At 53.4% G+C, this 17,204-nt stretch overlaps 7 protein-coding genes across 7 annotated transcripts; 3 read left to right on the forward strand and 4 right to left on the reverse strand.

Annotated features, from left to right (window-relative positions):
• Positions 1-124: 124 nt before the first annotated feature.
• On the reverse strand, positions 125-1,832 carry VTJ04DRAFT_4195 (uncharacterized protein; the record flags this gene model as incomplete). Its single annotated transcript, XM_069362178.1, has 4 exons — positions 125-260; positions 323-841; positions 911-1,393; positions 1,450-1,832. The coding sequence occupies 4 exons, from the start codon at positions 1,830-1,832 to the stop codon at positions 125-127; spliced, it is 1,521 nt and encodes a 506-aa protein (XP_069219151.1).
• Positions 1,833-3,463: 1,631 nt separating this feature from the next.
• On the forward strand, positions 3,464-5,002 carry VTJ04DRAFT_4196 (uncharacterized protein; the record flags this gene model as incomplete). Its single annotated transcript, XM_069362179.1, has 2 exons — positions 3,464-3,632; positions 3,681-5,002. The coding sequence occupies 2 exons, from the start codon at positions 3,464-3,466 to the stop codon at positions 5,000-5,002; spliced, it is 1,491 nt and encodes a 496-aa protein (XP_069219152.1).
• Positions 5,003-6,576: 1,574 nt separating this feature from the next.
• VTJ04DRAFT_4197 (uncharacterized protein) lies at positions 6,577-7,194 on the forward strand (the record flags this gene model as incomplete). The annotated part of the gene is made up of 1 exon (XM_069362180.1): positions 6,577-7,194. One exon carries the CDS (start codon positions 6,577-6,579, stop codon positions 7,192-7,194), a length of 618 nt encoding a protein of 205 aa, XP_069219153.1.
• Positions 7,195-7,689: 495 nt separating this feature from the next.
• Positions 7,690-8,079, forward strand: VTJ04DRAFT_4198 (uncharacterized protein; the record flags this gene model as incomplete). The annotated part of the gene is made up of 1 exon (XM_069362181.1): positions 7,690-8,079. One exon carries the CDS (start codon positions 7,690-7,692, stop codon positions 8,077-8,079), a length of 390 nt encoding a protein of 129 aa, XP_069219154.1.
• A 487-nt stretch (positions 8,080-8,566) lies between these two features.
• On the reverse strand, positions 8,567-9,175 carry VTJ04DRAFT_4199 (uncharacterized protein; the record flags this gene model as incomplete). The annotated part of the gene is made up of 1 exon (XM_069362182.1): positions 8,567-9,175. The coding sequence occupies one exon, from the start codon at positions 9,173-9,175 to the stop codon at positions 8,567-8,569; it is 609 nt and encodes a 202-aa protein (XP_069219155.1).
• Positions 9,176-10,497: 1,322 nt separating this feature from the next.
• Positions 10,498-10,896, reverse strand: VTJ04DRAFT_4200 (uncharacterized protein; the record flags this gene model as incomplete). Its single annotated transcript, XM_069362185.1, has 2 exons — positions 10,498-10,552; positions 10,610-10,896. The coding sequence occupies 2 exons, from the start codon at positions 10,894-10,896 to the stop codon at positions 10,498-10,500; spliced, it is 342 nt and encodes a 113-aa protein (XP_069219156.1).
• A 637-nt stretch (positions 10,897-11,533) lies between these two features.
• On the reverse strand, positions 11,534-13,033 carry VTJ04DRAFT_4201 (uncharacterized protein; the record flags this gene model as incomplete). Its single annotated transcript, XM_069362186.1, has 2 exons — positions 11,534-12,932; positions 12,993-13,033. The coding sequence occupies 2 exons, from the start codon at positions 13,031-13,033 to the stop codon at positions 11,534-11,536; spliced, it is 1,440 nt and encodes a 479-aa protein (XP_069219157.1).
• Positions 13,034-17,204: the final 4,171 nt, after the last annotated feature.

A 17,204-nucleotide genomic window follows, 5' to 3' on the forward strand; every position in this document is an offset into this window, starting at 1 on the left:
AAAAAAAAAAAAAAAAACTAACCCGGACTACGCTAAGTATGACACACTGCTAACATAACTTAGACAGCTAACAAACGTCCATGTACATTGAGATCACACACTGGTGTCTCCACGTCTAAACCACCTACTCCCATGTCACCGAAGTGGCGTTAACTCTCCATGGCTGCGCGTTTTGAGACTTGCAGTTGATATCGCCGTTCGAGGCCGTGATGCAAGTGAGCTCTGGAACTATAGTACTGAGTTCGCCCTTAAAAGTGATGCTGTTGCACCAGGTCAGCTCTTGTCAATTCCGTGTTTCTTAAGATATCTTGCATGAACTTACGGGCTCTCCGGATCCAAATCCGAGCACGTCCACCCGACGCGGATGCCCAAGTACCGGCTCGACGCCTGATACTTGAACTCGCACTCGGTAGGGGCAAGGTTCCAGTCGCTTGCGGCCTCGACCACGCACTTATTCCACGGGAGATCGTCTAGAGGAATGTTCTGGCTGTCCGACGGCACCCCATGCGCGACGATGTATGCGCCCAAGCCTGTCGGCGCCACATTGCTCGCTGTGCCCGTCAGTAGCTCCATCCCAAAACGCACCATCGCTGACTGGCCTTGGTCACGCGTTGTGCTGGTCTCGAAACTGCTCAGCCACCAGGCAGGCGCCGCGACAGAGGCGATGGTGCAGCTCGATGCGGTGGACAGCGGGTCGTTGAGCGAATATGGAGGGAGTTCCTCCTTCTTGGTTATGGTGCCAGAGAAGGGCTCGCTGCCGCCAGAGCAGAATATTGTTTGTTGGGCAAGCTGGTCGCAGTGCAGGTCAAGCGTGGTCTTCGCTTGGGCGGTGATGGCGAGCCTACAGCAATGGTTCTCGTCAGTACCTCCTGGCAGAATTGTGGGACAAAACATGTGCCTTGGGACTTACGGTTGAGACGCGTCCTCATCGTCACAGTACCAGGTCTGGTCGATGGTAAAGTCATGAGTGACCGGATCATAGATCACGGTGGATCGGACCTGGTACTTCTCTGGCCGACGATAGGAGCCTTGACCAGAGCACTGAAGAACAGCTGGCTCAGCTGTCCCGGTGTAGGCTCCGGCACAGATGGCGTTGTAGCCGAGATAGTCGTTTTGGAAGATCACGAAGGCGGACCCCCTTGGATAGTCCGTCACGGGGGCCTGAATGTTCATCTGTGTTGCGACGACCTCCCAGGTTGTGTTGGCGGAGGCTGCTGTGCAGCCGGGTTCCGCGTGATTCGGCGGCCCGCTGACATACTTGGGCGTGATCTTGACGGGACTGGAGAGGGAGGCCTGGACGAACACCGGCTTCGATACCTGGCACAGCGTGCCGCCTGATGCAGCTTCACAAGTTAAGGAGGCATTGCCGTTGCCAAATGCCGTGAAGGTGATTCTGGATATGTCAGGGTCATCGAGGAAGAGCACCTAGCGCATGGTTGAGGAACTTACGGGTTGCTCTTGTCAACGTCATTGCAAGTCCATGTCTCGTTAAATCGGAGCACAGCATTTTCCCCCTCAGGTTTGAACGCGACAGTATATGGCAGCGTCGCTTCTGTCCGGTTGCGGCCTGAGCAGGTATGCCATCCGTCCACCGAGTTACTTGAGAGGCACCGAAATTCGACCACCTCGTTGGTGGCGCGGTTGAGGGCGTCAAGTGTGGTCACAGTTGAGTTCGACGTCGAGTAGGTCGTGAGCTCCTGGATGACCCAGCTCGGGATGGTGAAGGAGTTGCTCGTGCAGCCGGCAGCCACTTGTCCTGCAACAAAAGCATTGAACGATGGTGAGAGCACAGAGACCGCCAGGGCCGCGATGGAAATTGAGTGGCGTCCCATGTTGACAGATCGAGCAGGTGTTGTGGATGTCAGACACTTTGGGGGTTCACACCTCTGAGCACAAGATCTTGATGCATACCATGGCCGGCATCCTCAACGGGCCTACGAGAAGTCTTGTAGATACATGCTTCGGCCTTATAAACCATGCCGGCCATATGAGAGCAATGAAGCTCGCTCCATATGGTCACATTACGATATATTCCGGCTGTAATGTTAGCACCCGGTCAACGGGCACACAAATAAACCGGCACTTCATTTGTACGTCCGCCGACCTACAGATCCACGCCTACCCGGAAATCGGATTTAGCACAAATGGGATAGCTTTATCAATTCAGGAACCTCGGGCTTGGTATGCATATGCGGTCACCGGTCATTGTTCGAGAACTCCTATTACACTTTGTTTTCCCAGCACCTTGCAGCGCGGGATGCCTTCTGCCGCCTCGGATCATGCTACTCATTGTAGCACAGGGTGGAGGCTCAGGTATACATTGAGATCTTGAGATATTCCTAAGCTTCTTGGCCCTCAATATAATCGTACTTGCTTATGCATGATCTCCAACGCAACCGCTACGTTCTGAACACATGTTTTTAATGAAGATGCCCGAACCCTTAGTAAGCACCTCGCCGCTGCTCCCACGATGATTATAGCCGCGCTCTGGCTAACGTCGGTAGAGTGTCACTATCTCGCAGTCAAGACGCGGATATTTACAGACTTTGTCCCTTTAGAACTGGTACCGATCCATCCCTCCATTAGCTTCCAGCTTGTAAACACCAAGGCAACAACAACGTAGAAGAAAAGAAATGGAATCGGTGTGCTTTCCCCCATCCCCAAATCCGCGGGCAAGGCCGGTCCCATCACAAACGCAAATATGAACCCTTCTTCGACCAAACTTCTCAGACATAAGGATATCATCCGTGCGAGTTGCCACCCCCAGTGTTCCGGGTAATAAGAGTTTGTACGCTTGGTAAGAAGCCAAACAGACTAGGAAAGGATGTAGCAAGCAAGAGATGTTGTGTTGATTGATAATAGGGTACTGTACTTAGCCTCATCCTTCTTCGCCTTGTGAAGGGATTATCAGAACACGATCACGGGCTGCGTTCTTGAACGGTGGGTAGGCACTTGAGTATTATTAATATCGCTTTGAGTCGACATCCAAACTATAGACGAGAAAGCAAAAACGAATCCGTTAGTGCTGCCATAGTCAGTGCACCGTATATAGCGCCTCTGGTGTGTCGCAATAGATGACCATCCGCCAGACACCTTCAACCCCATGCCATGGTCCATCTTTCCTGGTGGCCTGGCCACAGCTTCACATTTCACAGTCGTATTGTATTATTAGTGTTGTCCACTGAAAGTGAATGATGGGGGAGTCTGACATGGAAGTCCAACTCCATACCAAGGACGCTCACACTTCTTGAACTTAAGTTTAGGTTCAGGGTGGGCTTCATCCGATTTTGTTTTGTTCCATTTTAAGTTTTGCTTCTCTTCAACTTTTAGGTCAGGTACGCACACTGATTAACCCGCTCCTAATGGCGACCAACATCCTCTTGGTTCTATTTACCCTTCTGCTTCCAGTTCTCGATTCAACACCTTTGGAACAATCAACGATCGAGATCAGTACTTGCCCATCATGAGCCTCATGCGACTTCCAAATGAGCTCTTAGTTCAAATCGCCGAGGCCCTACACATCAACCAGGACCCGTTGAGCCCAGGCAGCCGAAGATTCGACAGGACAGAGCCCAAGGCAACCGTCAGCTCCGAGGAGGTACTCCTCGCTGCCTCATCGCAGCAGTCATTGCGTTCGTTGTCGATGACTAATCGACGACTGCAAGCCCTCTGCGTTCCAGTCCTATACCGAACAATTTACCTCATCGACCTCTCCACGCTGTTCTCGGTAACTCAAAATCTCCTCGCTTCTCCCGCACTGGCAAAGCATGTGAGGGAAGTCGATGTTTTCACCGATCTTACTTTCCCGCCACCGAATTTCTACGATGAGCGCACGAAAAACGCCGCAGAGGGCCTTCTTTGCTCTTTGGACCATGACCATAATGTCCATGGCGAACTCCGCCGTGCCACAGAGCCGTTTCCTGAACTGGCGAAGCTCATCAACAATATTCGTCATAGACACCGCCTTGGTCTCCAACACAACAACGACCCCCGCAATCCCATGAAGAGCTTCGGAGATGCGTGTGCTGCACTCCTGCTTCTCCTCACACCCAATGTGAACACCTTTCAGTTGGCTCTGCTCTGCGACGACCTCGGCCGGCCTCGATTCCCTTTCTTGATGTCCGTTATCACGGGAAAGGCTCCGGTATCGGCCCTCCCACGACTGGAGCGGTTCCGCCTGTTCAAGGACCAAGAGTACGATGGGGGCATTCTCCCCCCCAATCTGCCGCAGGGCTGTATGGTGGGCCGGAGGATCAAGCAGATTGAGGTGTTCGAACCGGACTTCGGGAACGTCAGGCTTGACAAGGACGCTTGGTCCCACGTCGAGATCCTGTATATGGAGGAGACATGCATGTCGGGGACCTGGCTGTACACGCTTTGCAAGGTCGCCCGGCCGCCGCTGAAGTATCTCCACATCTCGAGCTCTCCTCACTTCAGGTTCAGGATTCCGGACGACGACGAGTCTGGGGTCAACGAGGCCTTGGAGTTCTGCATCGACACTCTTCAGGACCTGCGACTTTACTTCAACGGCTACTCGGCCTCTTACCAACCAGACCTGGGTCCCAAACTCAGGCTGGCTTGCCTTTCGTTGATGAAGGTCCTCAGCAATCTTGAGATCGCAGCTTGGTACCTCTTCGACTGCCTGGAAGACATGGGAAGTGGCAACATCTGCGACCGACTGCCATCTTCGCTGCGACGGCTTCAATTGCATGAATCAGAGCATCATCGAAATAGAGATCCTTGGCGAGTTGACAAAAGTCCACCGGTCACTTACGAGCATCTCTTGAAGCAGACACTCCTCCAGCTTGCTTTTGAGTGTACCAACCGACTACCCCGATTGGAGCGCGTTTCGCTCACAGCCAAAGCGGATAGCCTCCTTGACTTGGAGGGCTTTATCAACATTACGCCAGAGTTTCGCGAACGGGTTCGCTGGACCACTTTCCATTCGCCCAGGACCAATGTTGTGACGTCCTGGAAGTTGACGTTTGCGCCCAGAATGTGATGAAAGTCATCACCCACCTCGTGAGGCGTCCTGATGAATAATAATGGATTCTTGTCATGAAGAGGCAGATGTCTAATCCCGGGCCTGTCACCCAGGAGCGGCAGAACGGGGTTTGGGAAGGATGAGGGAGAGGGGGGCGGTGGGGGAGAAATAATGGGCCATTACATGTAATAGTACCATGACTGCCGTAGCCTCGGCCGAAATGCGATGGTTAAGCAGGTGTACGTCGTAAGAAGTCTGCGAACATACCATATCATCTATTATCACCTCCCATTGCCGTCGCGAGAGTATCCGCTAATGAACTTGGGGCATTGTCTTCTAGTGACGGTTATCCAGCACAAAGTAGGGTGTGACAGATATTGAGGCATCAGGTCCCAGTTCTGAGGCCTGAGGCATCAAGCTCTGTTCTACACCCCTCAGGACCACGTTGACAGGCACTGGGGCTGACCCCCCCGACCCCTTGACCCTGGCCAAGTCAGGGGGCCTGAGAGGTCAGAGCTTGGCTTTTACCACTCAGATGTGTATATAAGGCACCATCTTTTCTTTGTTTTGAAGCCTTTACTCTTAGCTAGTAAGCTCTCTCAATACAATCACTTTGCTCCATTCCTCTCCGCGAACCGACCATTTGCTCTTTTGTGCCACATATGGTCACTGAGAAAACTCAAGCGTGTTGTCCTAACAGCGACACTTCAGGTTCTTGTCAGGTCTCGCCATCCCATGAGGCTTGAGTCGTTCAATGGGCCGTCTAGAATTCGCCCTCGCCAGCCCCTCCAAGAACCTCCTGAAGACCTGAAAACGGAAAAGAGGTGCCAACAATCCGAACTTTAAACCCAACCCGTAGCAGACCTACTTCTGTACACAGCATTCCAACATTGCCTTATTTAGGCTGGCAACATTGGCGTCCAGATTCATTTGCCGTTTGCCGGAGAGGAGCAGCTAGGATAGTGTAGCAAGCCACGCTGCTTTTGAGATTGCGTCATGATTGACATCGGGACAACTTATTAAACAACCATCAGAGTATAATGGATAAGCATATTGCTTCATGAAGGCGTCAAACCTTTGCTCGTTGCTTTGCCAGTCATTAAGCATCAGTAGAACGGAGGGTAATGGAGAGAGGTACGCCCCCGATCACTTCCACAGCGCAGCTGTTCAGCAAGGGTATCCGCCTGTTCCACCCCAGAGTTTAAGTTTAGGTTTGCTGCTCATCCATGGAATTCATGCTCATTGTGCTTCCTCCCTTCAAGCTCTGTCCTCAAGTCAGTTCCGTCTGACTTAAGTTTCCTGTCTTTCAGGTCCCACCTGATTTTTTTAACCTTCCACACAACACTTACTGACCAAAACCGCGACCAGTTCATCAACTCGTACGCCGCCGGCTTCCCGTTCAGCTCAGCCCAACAGTCCAGTTCATTCAATCTTGGGCCAGCGGTCCGCGATCGCAGTCGCCCATCATGAGTCTCATGAAACTCCCCGACGAACTGTTGCGCGAGATCGCAAAGTGCTTCACCCAAGACCCTCTCCGCCCCTCCAGTCGCTCATTCGATGCACTGAACAAGGACGAAAACGACTTCTAGAGCATGTTCGACTTTCTTTCCGATGAGGAGGATGACCACCAGACCGGCCTGTCGAATCCCTTGTTGGCGCTTGCACTCACCAACCGGCGACTCAATGGCATTGCGACTGCATTCCTCTATCAAGCCGTCCATATCCACAAGTTCTCTACCCTCTTTTCGGTCACCCTGACTCTACTTGAAGCCCCTCACTTGGCCCGTCATGTCCGAGAGGTCGCCGTTCTCACCAACCTCCACTGGCCACCGGATTTGTACAATGCGTGGACCACCGACTCCATGGAGAACCTGATCCGGATGCTAGACTCTGAAGAGGACGTCTACAACACATTTTGTCGTGTTGCTGAACCGTTCCCCGACCTGAAGCGAGTTGTCGACGACATCGTCAACGAGTACGACAAAGAAGCCCTGTATTATGGACACGACGAATACACCCGTGACGAGTACCACGAGAACTTGAGTCAGTTCGCCGAAGCATGCTGCGCACTGATCCTGGTCTTTGCATCCAACGTCGTCTCCCTCCAAATGGCTTTGGATTTCAAAGAGTCTAACCAGCCTAAATGCCCGCTCTTGATGTCGATCATCACATCCCAGGTGGCGCCCTTGGCCCTGCCACGGCTACAATGATTGCGCCTGTTCAAGGATCCAAAGCGGAACTACTTCGAACTCCCACCAAACTTGCCGCAGGATTGCATGCTAGGCCGGAGGCTCAAACAGATCGAAGTGTTCGAGCCTGACTTCCTGATGCGAGAGCATTTCACCAAAGACGCTTGGACACACGTTGAGACCTTGCACATAGACAAGGCCTACCTCTCGGGAGCTTGGTTGTATGCCCTCTGCAAATATGCGCGACCGCCCCTGAAGGACATTCACATCAGCATATCTCCTTTCATAAGGACCGACGTCAACCATAATGTTTTAGACCCAAGAGCGCCCGGTCTGGATGAGGCATTGAGTTTCTGTATCGGCACACTTCAGACACTCTCTCTTCGTTTCGACAACATCCGACCTTCATTTGAGCCACACCTCGGGTCCCAAGGAAGGTTCTCCTGCTTTCCTCTGATGAAGGTTCTGAGCGACCTTGACATCGAGCCCCGATATCTTTTCAGTTCCCTTGACGACATGCAGAGCGTCAGCATCTGTGACAGGCTGCCACGCTCACTCGAACGGTTGCGCCTGCGTGAAACATATTTCTACCTTGGACGCCGTGGCCCCTGGGAAGAAGAGCACGAAGGGGAGGAAGATCAGCCAGAGGTCGACTATGTCGATCTCTTGAAGAGCGCTCTCCTGGAGCTCGCCTTCAAGAGCGCAGACCGGCTGCCCCAACTAGAGAGGGTTTCGCTCAAGTCTGAAAAAGAAAGCGTCCTGAAGATGAAGACGTTCAAGATTAACCCAGAGTTTGACCGGGGTGTGTCTTGGACGTCGCGGACGAGTCCTGCAATGTTCGGTTCGCCAGGCGGTTTCCAATACAGCGACTGGGAGTTGACCTTTGCCCCAAGGCGACAGGCATGATCGTCATTCAGGTCGCTAGAGGCATTGACGACCTCCAGATCTTTGCAACCAGAGAGACAGGTGCCCATCGGACTGTGAACGTTCATCGATGTCTTCCGGGGAGAGTATTAGACTTATTTGTCTAAGGACGACAACTAATCAGGCGTACATTGCGGGGTTTTCCATCCTTCTGCACAGTGACTTGTGGGCTCTGAGTGGGAAGTATGAAGAGGCTAGGAACTGTCTAATTAGATGCTAAACGGCCGTGTTGTCGTGGGAGTTTGTAGGAGGTAACCGTCTAGACGGTCTCGGCCGGCCAGAATGTGAGGGGCAAACGACAGCTGTATGTGAATAAGATTATTGTAGAGATCTATTAATTAATTACAGCCCCCGTCGTAAGAACCCCTGACCTAAGAAGTGTGAACTTTCACGGACTGTCAACAAACACGAACAGAGTCGCGAGATCCCATTTTCCCCGAACAACAACTGTACAGTTTCTTAACAGATCTCACATCCCTTGGCTGTTGAGTTGTTCAATCGACCGTCTCAAGTTCGCCCTCGCACGCTCCTCAAACACCCCTCTGAACACTTCCGAATGGAAGATATACTCCCTCTCAAGAAACCGCTCCAAAACCGCGGCTCTCCCCTCTCTCCACGCCGTCTCGCTCAAGAAGCCATACTCCTTTCTCACACCCTCCTCATACACGTCAAACTCACCCTGCTCCGCGCCCAGGATGCTCAAATCCATGTCCAAAAACATGGCCGCATCCTCTCGCTCTCCACCGTTCCACCCCTCCGGGACGACATGCGTCGCTGTCGCCTCGATCACCTTTCCGATCCACTCGAGCCGGCGTGGTTCGACGTTCCCGGCCAAACGGTCGACCGCAAGCTGGGCGCTCTGGAACTCGTTGATCCCCGGCTTCTTGGCCTCCGGGTTGTAGATGGCGTCGTGGAACCAAATGGCGGCTTCGACGGCCTCGGGGTCGGAAAAGAGATGGCGGTGCTGGTCGAGCAGGGCTAAGAGGGCCTCGACGTGCGTGAGGCTGTGGTAATGGCGCGTTGGGGAGGAGTAAAGAGCAGAGAGCTCGGCACGTAGGGCTGGGGTGATGAGGGTCATGGTGAAGGTTCAGAGGAAGCTGGCCTGGAAACGTGACCTGGAGAGTGTGAGTTGCTTGGTAGGCAGCTGAAGGCGAGAAGAGAAGGCGTCAGCCTGCTTGGCGTGGGTTGGACATGCTGGTGGTCACGTGCGACGACATGAGCCCCCTGGATGAAAGAGGTCATGACGGAAACTTGAAGTCCTGGAGACAGGAGATCAAGGCCTACACGAGCGGCCTGACTTCGCGAACACTATTATGGGACGGCATGTTCCTTTGGTGTTCAACCAACTGTCAACCTTGCTAATAGCTCTTTTCCTTGATCTCAAAGCCGATACCACTGGCCCCCATCCAGTGTGTGTCCTTGCACTACCATCCTTTCTCAAAGAAAGATTATGAAACGGAGGCTCACGGAAGGGAATTCAATAAGTTAACACCTCGCCGGCGTGGGCGGGCCCGGGACCCGGACCCGCTACATCCGGTGCTTTCGCCGGGGGGTCTCGCCGAAGGACCCACTTAAACCGGGCCTGCTCCGGGCCGATCTCCGGGGGTATCCGCCGCGTAGGGAAGGTCAAGAAAAGAAGTCATTTGGATTTAAAGTCCTGCTAGTTTAATTATTGGCATTAGACGCTGAGTATCGGACGGATCCCCCCTGTTGTTCTGGCGACTGTCCATCAGGGGTTGGGGATCAGGGCCCCGGGTTCGGTCCGAGGGTTAATGTCTCAAAGGACAATGCAATGGGATGGATGTCATGTCTCAGACCTATAACAACCACGTGCAGAACAATGGAATTGTCTTATGCCAAGAAGGATGTCAACAAGCAGGAGCTCAAAGTCCGTGCCAATCGGTTCCCAAGTGTGGATACGCACCATGATCCCGTCGCCAGTCACCATGTGGAGCATAATATAGCAGATGGTGAAATATGAAGACCGAAATCAACGCTGATACATTGGAAAAAAAACCTTTGAGTAACCTCTTGTCAAGCGCTTGCCAGACCGGTTGCACTTCCAAACATCTTATGACTGGGCATGGCGAGAGACAAGTTTGTTTGGTCAAGCCAGTTTCACAGCCACTTCGCCTTGGACAAATGACATACTTCCATGGTGAATTCTGACGCGAGGGGCCTAGGCCAGCCTTGCGGAAGATTCTCATTCAGCTGTAAGACATTGAGGGCTTCGTGAGTTGGCTTCCAGAAACCAGAACCGGTGCTCCCAAACGTGAAGTGAACCCTCCGTGGGTATCCGTTGTTGCATGCAGCCCGAGTTGTCCTTTGTCGATTGGCAATGCCAGTCACGGCTGAAGTGCGTTTCGATTCTATCGCACGCACCGCTCGCGAGCTCTACCCTCAAAAATCCTCAATCTTGTACACTTCATACGCCGGCTCCTCATACGGATGCGCCCTGTAGCAACGATCAGCACTTTCTCCAATCCAATCCAATCGCCAGAATCTCACTTACTTCTTCAACGCCTCAACCGCCTTACGCGCGACATCCTCACCCACGCATAGCGTCTCGACGCGGGCCTCCTCGACGTACTCCAGCTCGCCGACCTTGCCGATGTGCGGGTTCGCAGCGTCGCCGGGACGGAACTGGCCCTTGCCGTACGAAGTAAAGCAGCACTCGGTGTAGTTACCGGAGCCGGGATACCGGCCGGCGCCTGCGGCGAATATGGCGGCCTTGACCTTCTCGAGGGCCGCAGGAGGCACGGTGAAGACGAGCTTGTACCGGGTGACGGCGGAGGCCATGGCTGTGTGAAGCTTGTTGAGGTTTTAGTTTGTTGGGGAAAAGGAAAAGCAAACAGAGGGTTGTCAAGACAGTGTCAGGTCAGGTCAGGTCAGGACTTGAGGACCGAGAGTGAAGCCGGAAAAGTGGGGTGGAACCGGGAGGAAGGCCGGAGTGGAGATGCGGAGAGGAGAGGGACCCGACGGGATGCGGGATGGAAACACCCCACGGGGACGGGACCTTCCATTGCATTGTGTAACAGGATGGCACACCAACAACGCCTGCCTCTCTTTGACCTCACAAAATGACTGTTGCGTAAGGCTGGTGTTTGCCAGTTGCTGTATGACACGGGAGAAGATCCTAACATGACACATCAACCGCTTTATTAAGGAGCGAACGTTTGATTCAGGGGGGAATTGACATATAGTTAATGATTACTGCAAAATAAACAAAGCATCCTCCTATCCACCAATCTGCACTTCTTGCGGGATTTCCCAACTTCTCAGAGGTATCAAATGCTGACTAGGTATCCAATCATTATGTGGTATCAAAAGGAGCGTAGGCATCGTATATAGGTCATGAAATCATCAAAAACCCTCCTCTACAAAGGACCGTCCCATTCCCAAAAGCACCCTGCTCTTCCGTCCAAGAAAACTCCATCTACCACAGCATGAACAACCTGAACAGCCCAAACGGCCTCAGCCTGGCCGCGCCCGCAGTGGCCACGCTCGTCACGATAGGCGGAGAAGTAGGCGACGTGGGCTCGTCGCTCTCCGGCGGCGGCGTTGTCTTGGTGATGATGGTCGTGGGGACCCAGGTCGGGGTGTCGGGATAGGTCTGATGGTCCGTTGACGTCTCGGGCACAGGAATCCCGGGCTCGGTCGACGTCTGAGGCTCCGGCTCGGGCTCCGTCGAGGTCTCGGGCACAGGCTCAGTGGAGGTCTCGGGCTCGGGCTCGGTTGAGGTCTCGGGCTCAAGGGTAGTTGACGTCTCCGGCTCGGGGGTAGTCGGGTACGACTTCGTCTTGGTCTTGGGGACGCTGGTGGTGTCGGGCTCGGTTGTCGTGCAAGTTTCGGTGGCAGTGTGAGTCACAATGGTGGTGAAGGTGTCTGGTTTGGTAAAGGTATGAGGGATGACCTTCGTCTTCGAAGTGTGGGGCTCCGAGGTATCAGGCTCAGTCGACGTCTCCGGTGGGGTTGAAGTCTCGGGAGGAGTTGAAGTCTCCGGTGGGGTTGACGTCTCAGGGGGAGTCGACGTCGCAGGAGGAGTTGAAGTCTCCGGCGGCGTCGACGTTTCGTCGCAGTCAGAGTCGTCGTCATCCGCGCTAGTCGTGGAGATGACCGCGCTGCTAGTAGTCGAGATGACCTCACTGCTGGTGGTCGAGATGACCTCGGTCGACGTTTCATCGCAGTCAGAATCGTCGTCATCCGCGCTAGTCGTGGAGATGACCTCGCTGCTGGTGGTGGAGACGACTTCACTGCTAGTCGTTGAGATTACCTCGCTGCTCGTGGTCGAGATGACCTCGGTGGTCGATTCCTCGCAGTCGGAGTCGTCATCCGTGGTCGTCGTCTCAACCACCTCACTGCTGATAGTCGAAGTCTCGACGACTTCACTGCTGGTAGTCTCAACGACTTCACTGCTGGTGGTCTCAACAACCTCGCTGCTGGTGGTCTCGACGATGGTGGTCTCAACGATAGTAGTCTCAATGATGGTGGTCTCATCTTCACAGTCATCCGTCTCAGTGACAGGCTCAGAGCTCGAGGTAGGTGTCGACGATTCACCACCGCAGCTGGTCTCGTAGACAATCTCCCAGGAGGTTGGGCAGTCAAGAACGCATCCCTCGTCGTTGTGCCTCTTGCACGGGAAGTTGAGCCATGTGGTCTCTGGAACTTCTGGGCAGCCACAGGAGACGGTCACGGTGCTCAATTTCAAGCACTCATGCTGAATGCAGGTGTGGCATGCCTGGCCGGTGGAGGTGATAGTCGGGCAGGCCGTGGGTTCGGTTGGGGGGTCGGTGATGGTCGGATGGTGGTTGTCCGTGGCCACCACGGGCGCGATGCTGTGTGAGATATGTGTAAGTGGGAGGAAACGTCCAAGCACGGGAGTGATAATGACTTACACCGCGGCGCCCACGGCAAAAAGGACCGCAAGCGAATGCATTCTTGCCCAAACGAGCGTCCTACAGGTACAGCTCCTAGCGAACGACGGAGTTGGGGAACCAGGGGGAAGATCTCCAGAGTTCCAAACAGGGACGGCGAGAGCTCTTATTCATATCTGAGATCTCGCTGGCCAACATCCCCAGCCCCAGCCAGCCCTGGCCCTCCGTGACTCTCTTTTCAGCTTGTTCTCTGGCATTCCATGTTCTCCATATGCGGAACACTTTGGGCTATACCGGACATAGCAGCCCAGCAACCAGGTCGTGCCAGGCCAGGCATGACAGCTCACAGCCCGCATGTGTGAATGCTTTACGAGTCCGGTCACCAAGGAACACGCAGCCACCTCGTTCTCCGAAGAGCTCGTAGGGTGACAACACACTGTTCCGATGGATCAGCCGGAGCGGGGCCTGCATCGCCGCCATTGGCCGCCGCCGCCGACGGGCCAACAGTAGCCTTTCGTATCGGGCAACGCCACCAGCCTTTAACTTGATATTTGACAGCTGAGCACCTGCTTGGCATGGGCATCATGCACCTCTGCACGCCGTCAAAACCTGCGTGGAGTCATGAACGACGATCCCGATGATCCCGCTCTTTCTCTGATATTAACCTAGCAGTTACTTAGTAACCATCTCCTCTCTGGGTGGACGGAACTGGCTGTTGGATTTGAGGCTGGATCGGAGTCCAGGATGTTCACAAGGATGTTTGAGAGCCATCTTGGGCTTGGATGGGTCACGAAGTCAAAGGGAACCAACAACCCAAGGGCCAGGTGAAAGCGAAAAGGAAGAGGCTGTGATGTGTGCCAAGTGAAAACTCAAAGCTCACCGTCCACCTCCACTTCAGCCCCAGCCACCGCCGACGAAGAAACTCAAGCAATTGGCGGATTGACAACAATCAGGCTCAAGAACAGAAAGCCACTGAGTAAATATAGCTGCTGCCCAACTTGCCGAGCCTCTCGCTCTGGTTCCTGTCCATCGGGATTCTCAAAATTCTCACCTCCTTCTAAGAATTGTTCGCAATCAGATGGTGGGTTTGTCAATAGCACGGCTTGTGGTCACCTTCGGACTTCAGGATCATGAAAGGAGCATCCAAAAAAGTCACTGGATACTAACCCCAGACCTGCACTGCCCACCTCTTCGACCGTTCCCCGCAGCATGGGCATCATTCGCCGTTCTCCTCCTCTGACTTGATTATACGAGAATTGCACGTCATACTTTTCCGACTCCGCAGAGTGTGATGAAAGGATCTTGTGCACAACCAGACAGTAAATCTCGTATTATTTCTCGCTCTTTCGGGGAGGTTGGGTCTATGTTGTTCATGATTTTGAGAAGTGACTCGGCAATCTCTTCGTTCTTTGTTTGAAACAAGGTTAGATCATGTTCATATTGATTCTTTTATTGACCGTGATTAGTCCTTAATGAGTACGCCATCGCTAGCTCGAAGGATAGTAAGATGGATGGTTATGTCACGTACCGAAGAATGGTTGTTATGTGTATTGCGATTCCCAGAGTGAATCGAAGGCACATAGATCCCCGACTTGTTCCAACCTGGTTTCCGCTTGTTGTGATGCCCGAGCGGACGGATTGAGAGGAACCATGGAAGAACCAGGACCCTCGGCCTCTCTGAGGCATATCACTCTAATTAAGCCCATCTATAACCCCCCCCTACTTCCCTCACACCTCCATTGCCGTTACGAAAACCGTGCGTCTTCAAATTCAAAGCCGGTGGCAAGGTTCTGAATCAAGATCCACTTCTGAACATGGAGGGCCTCGTCTTCGCAGCTTTCACAACCTTGCAAGCCTTCCTTGCTCTTGGAAGTAATACGATGTAGAAGGAACCAACTTGGTGCTCCGAGGTGAAGGCCTGTTAAAGCCAAGTGCAATCACCGCCACAGGGAACAAACTAAGCGGCCTCGGGACGGCGCGGGTGGTTTAAGACTGTACTCATGAGACTTGTGTGATTCCTGATACCATCCATGTAGTTTGATGTTCAACGACTACTGTCGTCGTAGTGGAGAGCATTTGAGTGGTGTCAAGGGTAATACCTATTAATAATATGACATAATAACACAGCCGCAGTCCGAAATGGCGGTCATTTGTTTCCTTTGAATACCTGGGACTAATCCTGCTCTTATTAATAATAAGAGGATTGAGCTGTTGGAGCAGCGGACTGAGACCGACGCCAACAGATTACGTCTTAGTAGAAATGCCCCAATGCTCTAAGGGAATGCCGATCCACTCACCATATCGTTGTACTTCCCCACGAAAACTCGCAAGCGATGTCATTTTCCAGTTCTGGCTCGGGTTGGTGACCCGGGACCTAGGAAAAGATTCGCCGATCACGCACGGACTCGGTTCCGATGAGTGGGGAGGACTTCCTGGTAATTATCCTCTGGAAGGGAGCTTAATCCAACGTCCTCCAGTTTTCAAGTTTTTTCACATGGCATCAGATGTTTGGATTCCGGCGACAAGCGTCCCCATTATTATTTGATCATAATCGTCCCATTGATGCTCATGGCTTCTTCGGCAGGTGGTTTTCACTCAGGGAAGTCAGCATCAAGGACCAAACAACAGCATAATTCCCCGAGTCAGAAACCTCAAACACACCACGGTGGTGGACCATGGTCCGGTAGCCTCGGACTCCCATGGCCCACTACGGTAACGGGAAACCGATCGGGTTCCTTGTGTCCCACCTCAGATCCAAGCCTATCAGAGCGAAACAAGGATCAGTCTTTGAACTGTTCAGCCGGGACTGCTGCATGCCGTGGCTCGCGGTCGACGACGGACACAGGCGTGCCTTGTCGGTGGCCGTTGGAGCCCGAATCTAGGCCTCCTCCTTACTCTGCTCTCCTCTGAGGTCCCCAGGGAATCAGGATCCGCGATGGCTTCACCCCTCAGCATTCACCACCCGGCCCCCGCCGGGCCCCGTCTCTAGTTGGAGGTGCGTGGAGGTTTGCGTGTGAGGGACTTTGGAGAGGCTGCGAAGGAAATATCGGGGATGACAGATAGGGTAAAGTCTGGCCCGTGACCAACCTCTCTCGGCCACCATGAGAAAACGGGTTTTGAGGCTGATTCTAGCTCACTTTTCGCTAACCTCTCTTGTTGGGTGCTGCACGACATGTGTGCACTGTCACTGGCGCCGAGCCCAAGCGAGTTCCCATAGCCCACTGCACGAACTACTAACTTACCTCCGCGAGTGCTGGCTTCGCGTTCATTGCCTCTGTGATAACGCTCGACACCAACGGCCATGGACTACCTAAGTAATAGTGACAAGACTACTGTGTAGACAGCGCACATCGCTTGGCACGTGGGCGAAAACCACTCGCCAAGGGGTGAAAGCCCTGATCATCGACGGGTCAAACGAGAACTTTTCTGGATGCTGACTGAGAGCAAGAAGAGAGCAGAGGCTCTGGCAGTTGGTGTAAGAGGGCTGCCGGAGGGGAGCTGAAACTTCGTCCCATCCTTGTTGTCCACCAGTCTCGTCGCTCTCCAGAGTCCCGGGATGCATGCAAAAGCAGAAAAGGGGAAAGCTCTCATCGAGGATTTTGACATTTACAGGATCGTGCAGAAGCAGGCATGGCAAATCAACGTGAGCGTTCCTGACGAAAGGGACAAAGATGAAATTGTCATTCATCATTCAGCCCAACTCGCTCCGTGTTGTCGACCAGTCGACGAGCAGCATCGTCGCGTTTCTTCGCCCCTCGTGGCTCGAGTGGCTATCTTGGTTGATGCCCGTGCTGCGGCTCTCAGAGACCTAAGAGAACCAGACCAGGAAAAAAACCCCACATCAACCCGCATCAGCGCAAGCTAGAACGGTCCTTATTCGCCAAAGGTTAGCCCTATGGTGGTCTGATGCATGGAGACACCCCTCCTGTTGGTATCCTGCTCGGCAGTCCTCCAAAGGCCAATCCTGGAGCCGCCTCTGCCATGGTTGGCAACCTTAGCTTGTCACAAGATCTGAGTTTTTTTGGCAGTCGAAGATGAAGCTTGCGGCCCTTTGGGACAGGTGGGAGGAAGACTGAGCCCAGGAGAGGGAGGGCGGTAGGGCTGGAATAAAAAGCGTCGTGGCCCAGCAAAACCATGTGTGGTTACATAGACCCATCCATGTCGGTTTCATCCATCCCAACTCACAGCAACCCCTCTGTGACACTCTAAGTGCTTGCCAGAAAGAGCAAGAGG

Source organism: Mycothermus thermophilus (assembly GCF_041956435.1).
Source record: "Mycothermus thermophilus strain CBS 625.91 unplaced genomic scaffold VTJ04scaffold_3, whole genome shotgun sequence".
Taxonomy (NCBI): domain Eukaryota; kingdom Fungi; phylum Ascomycota; class Sordariomycetes; order Sordariales; family Chaetomiaceae; genus Mycothermus; species Mycothermus thermophilus.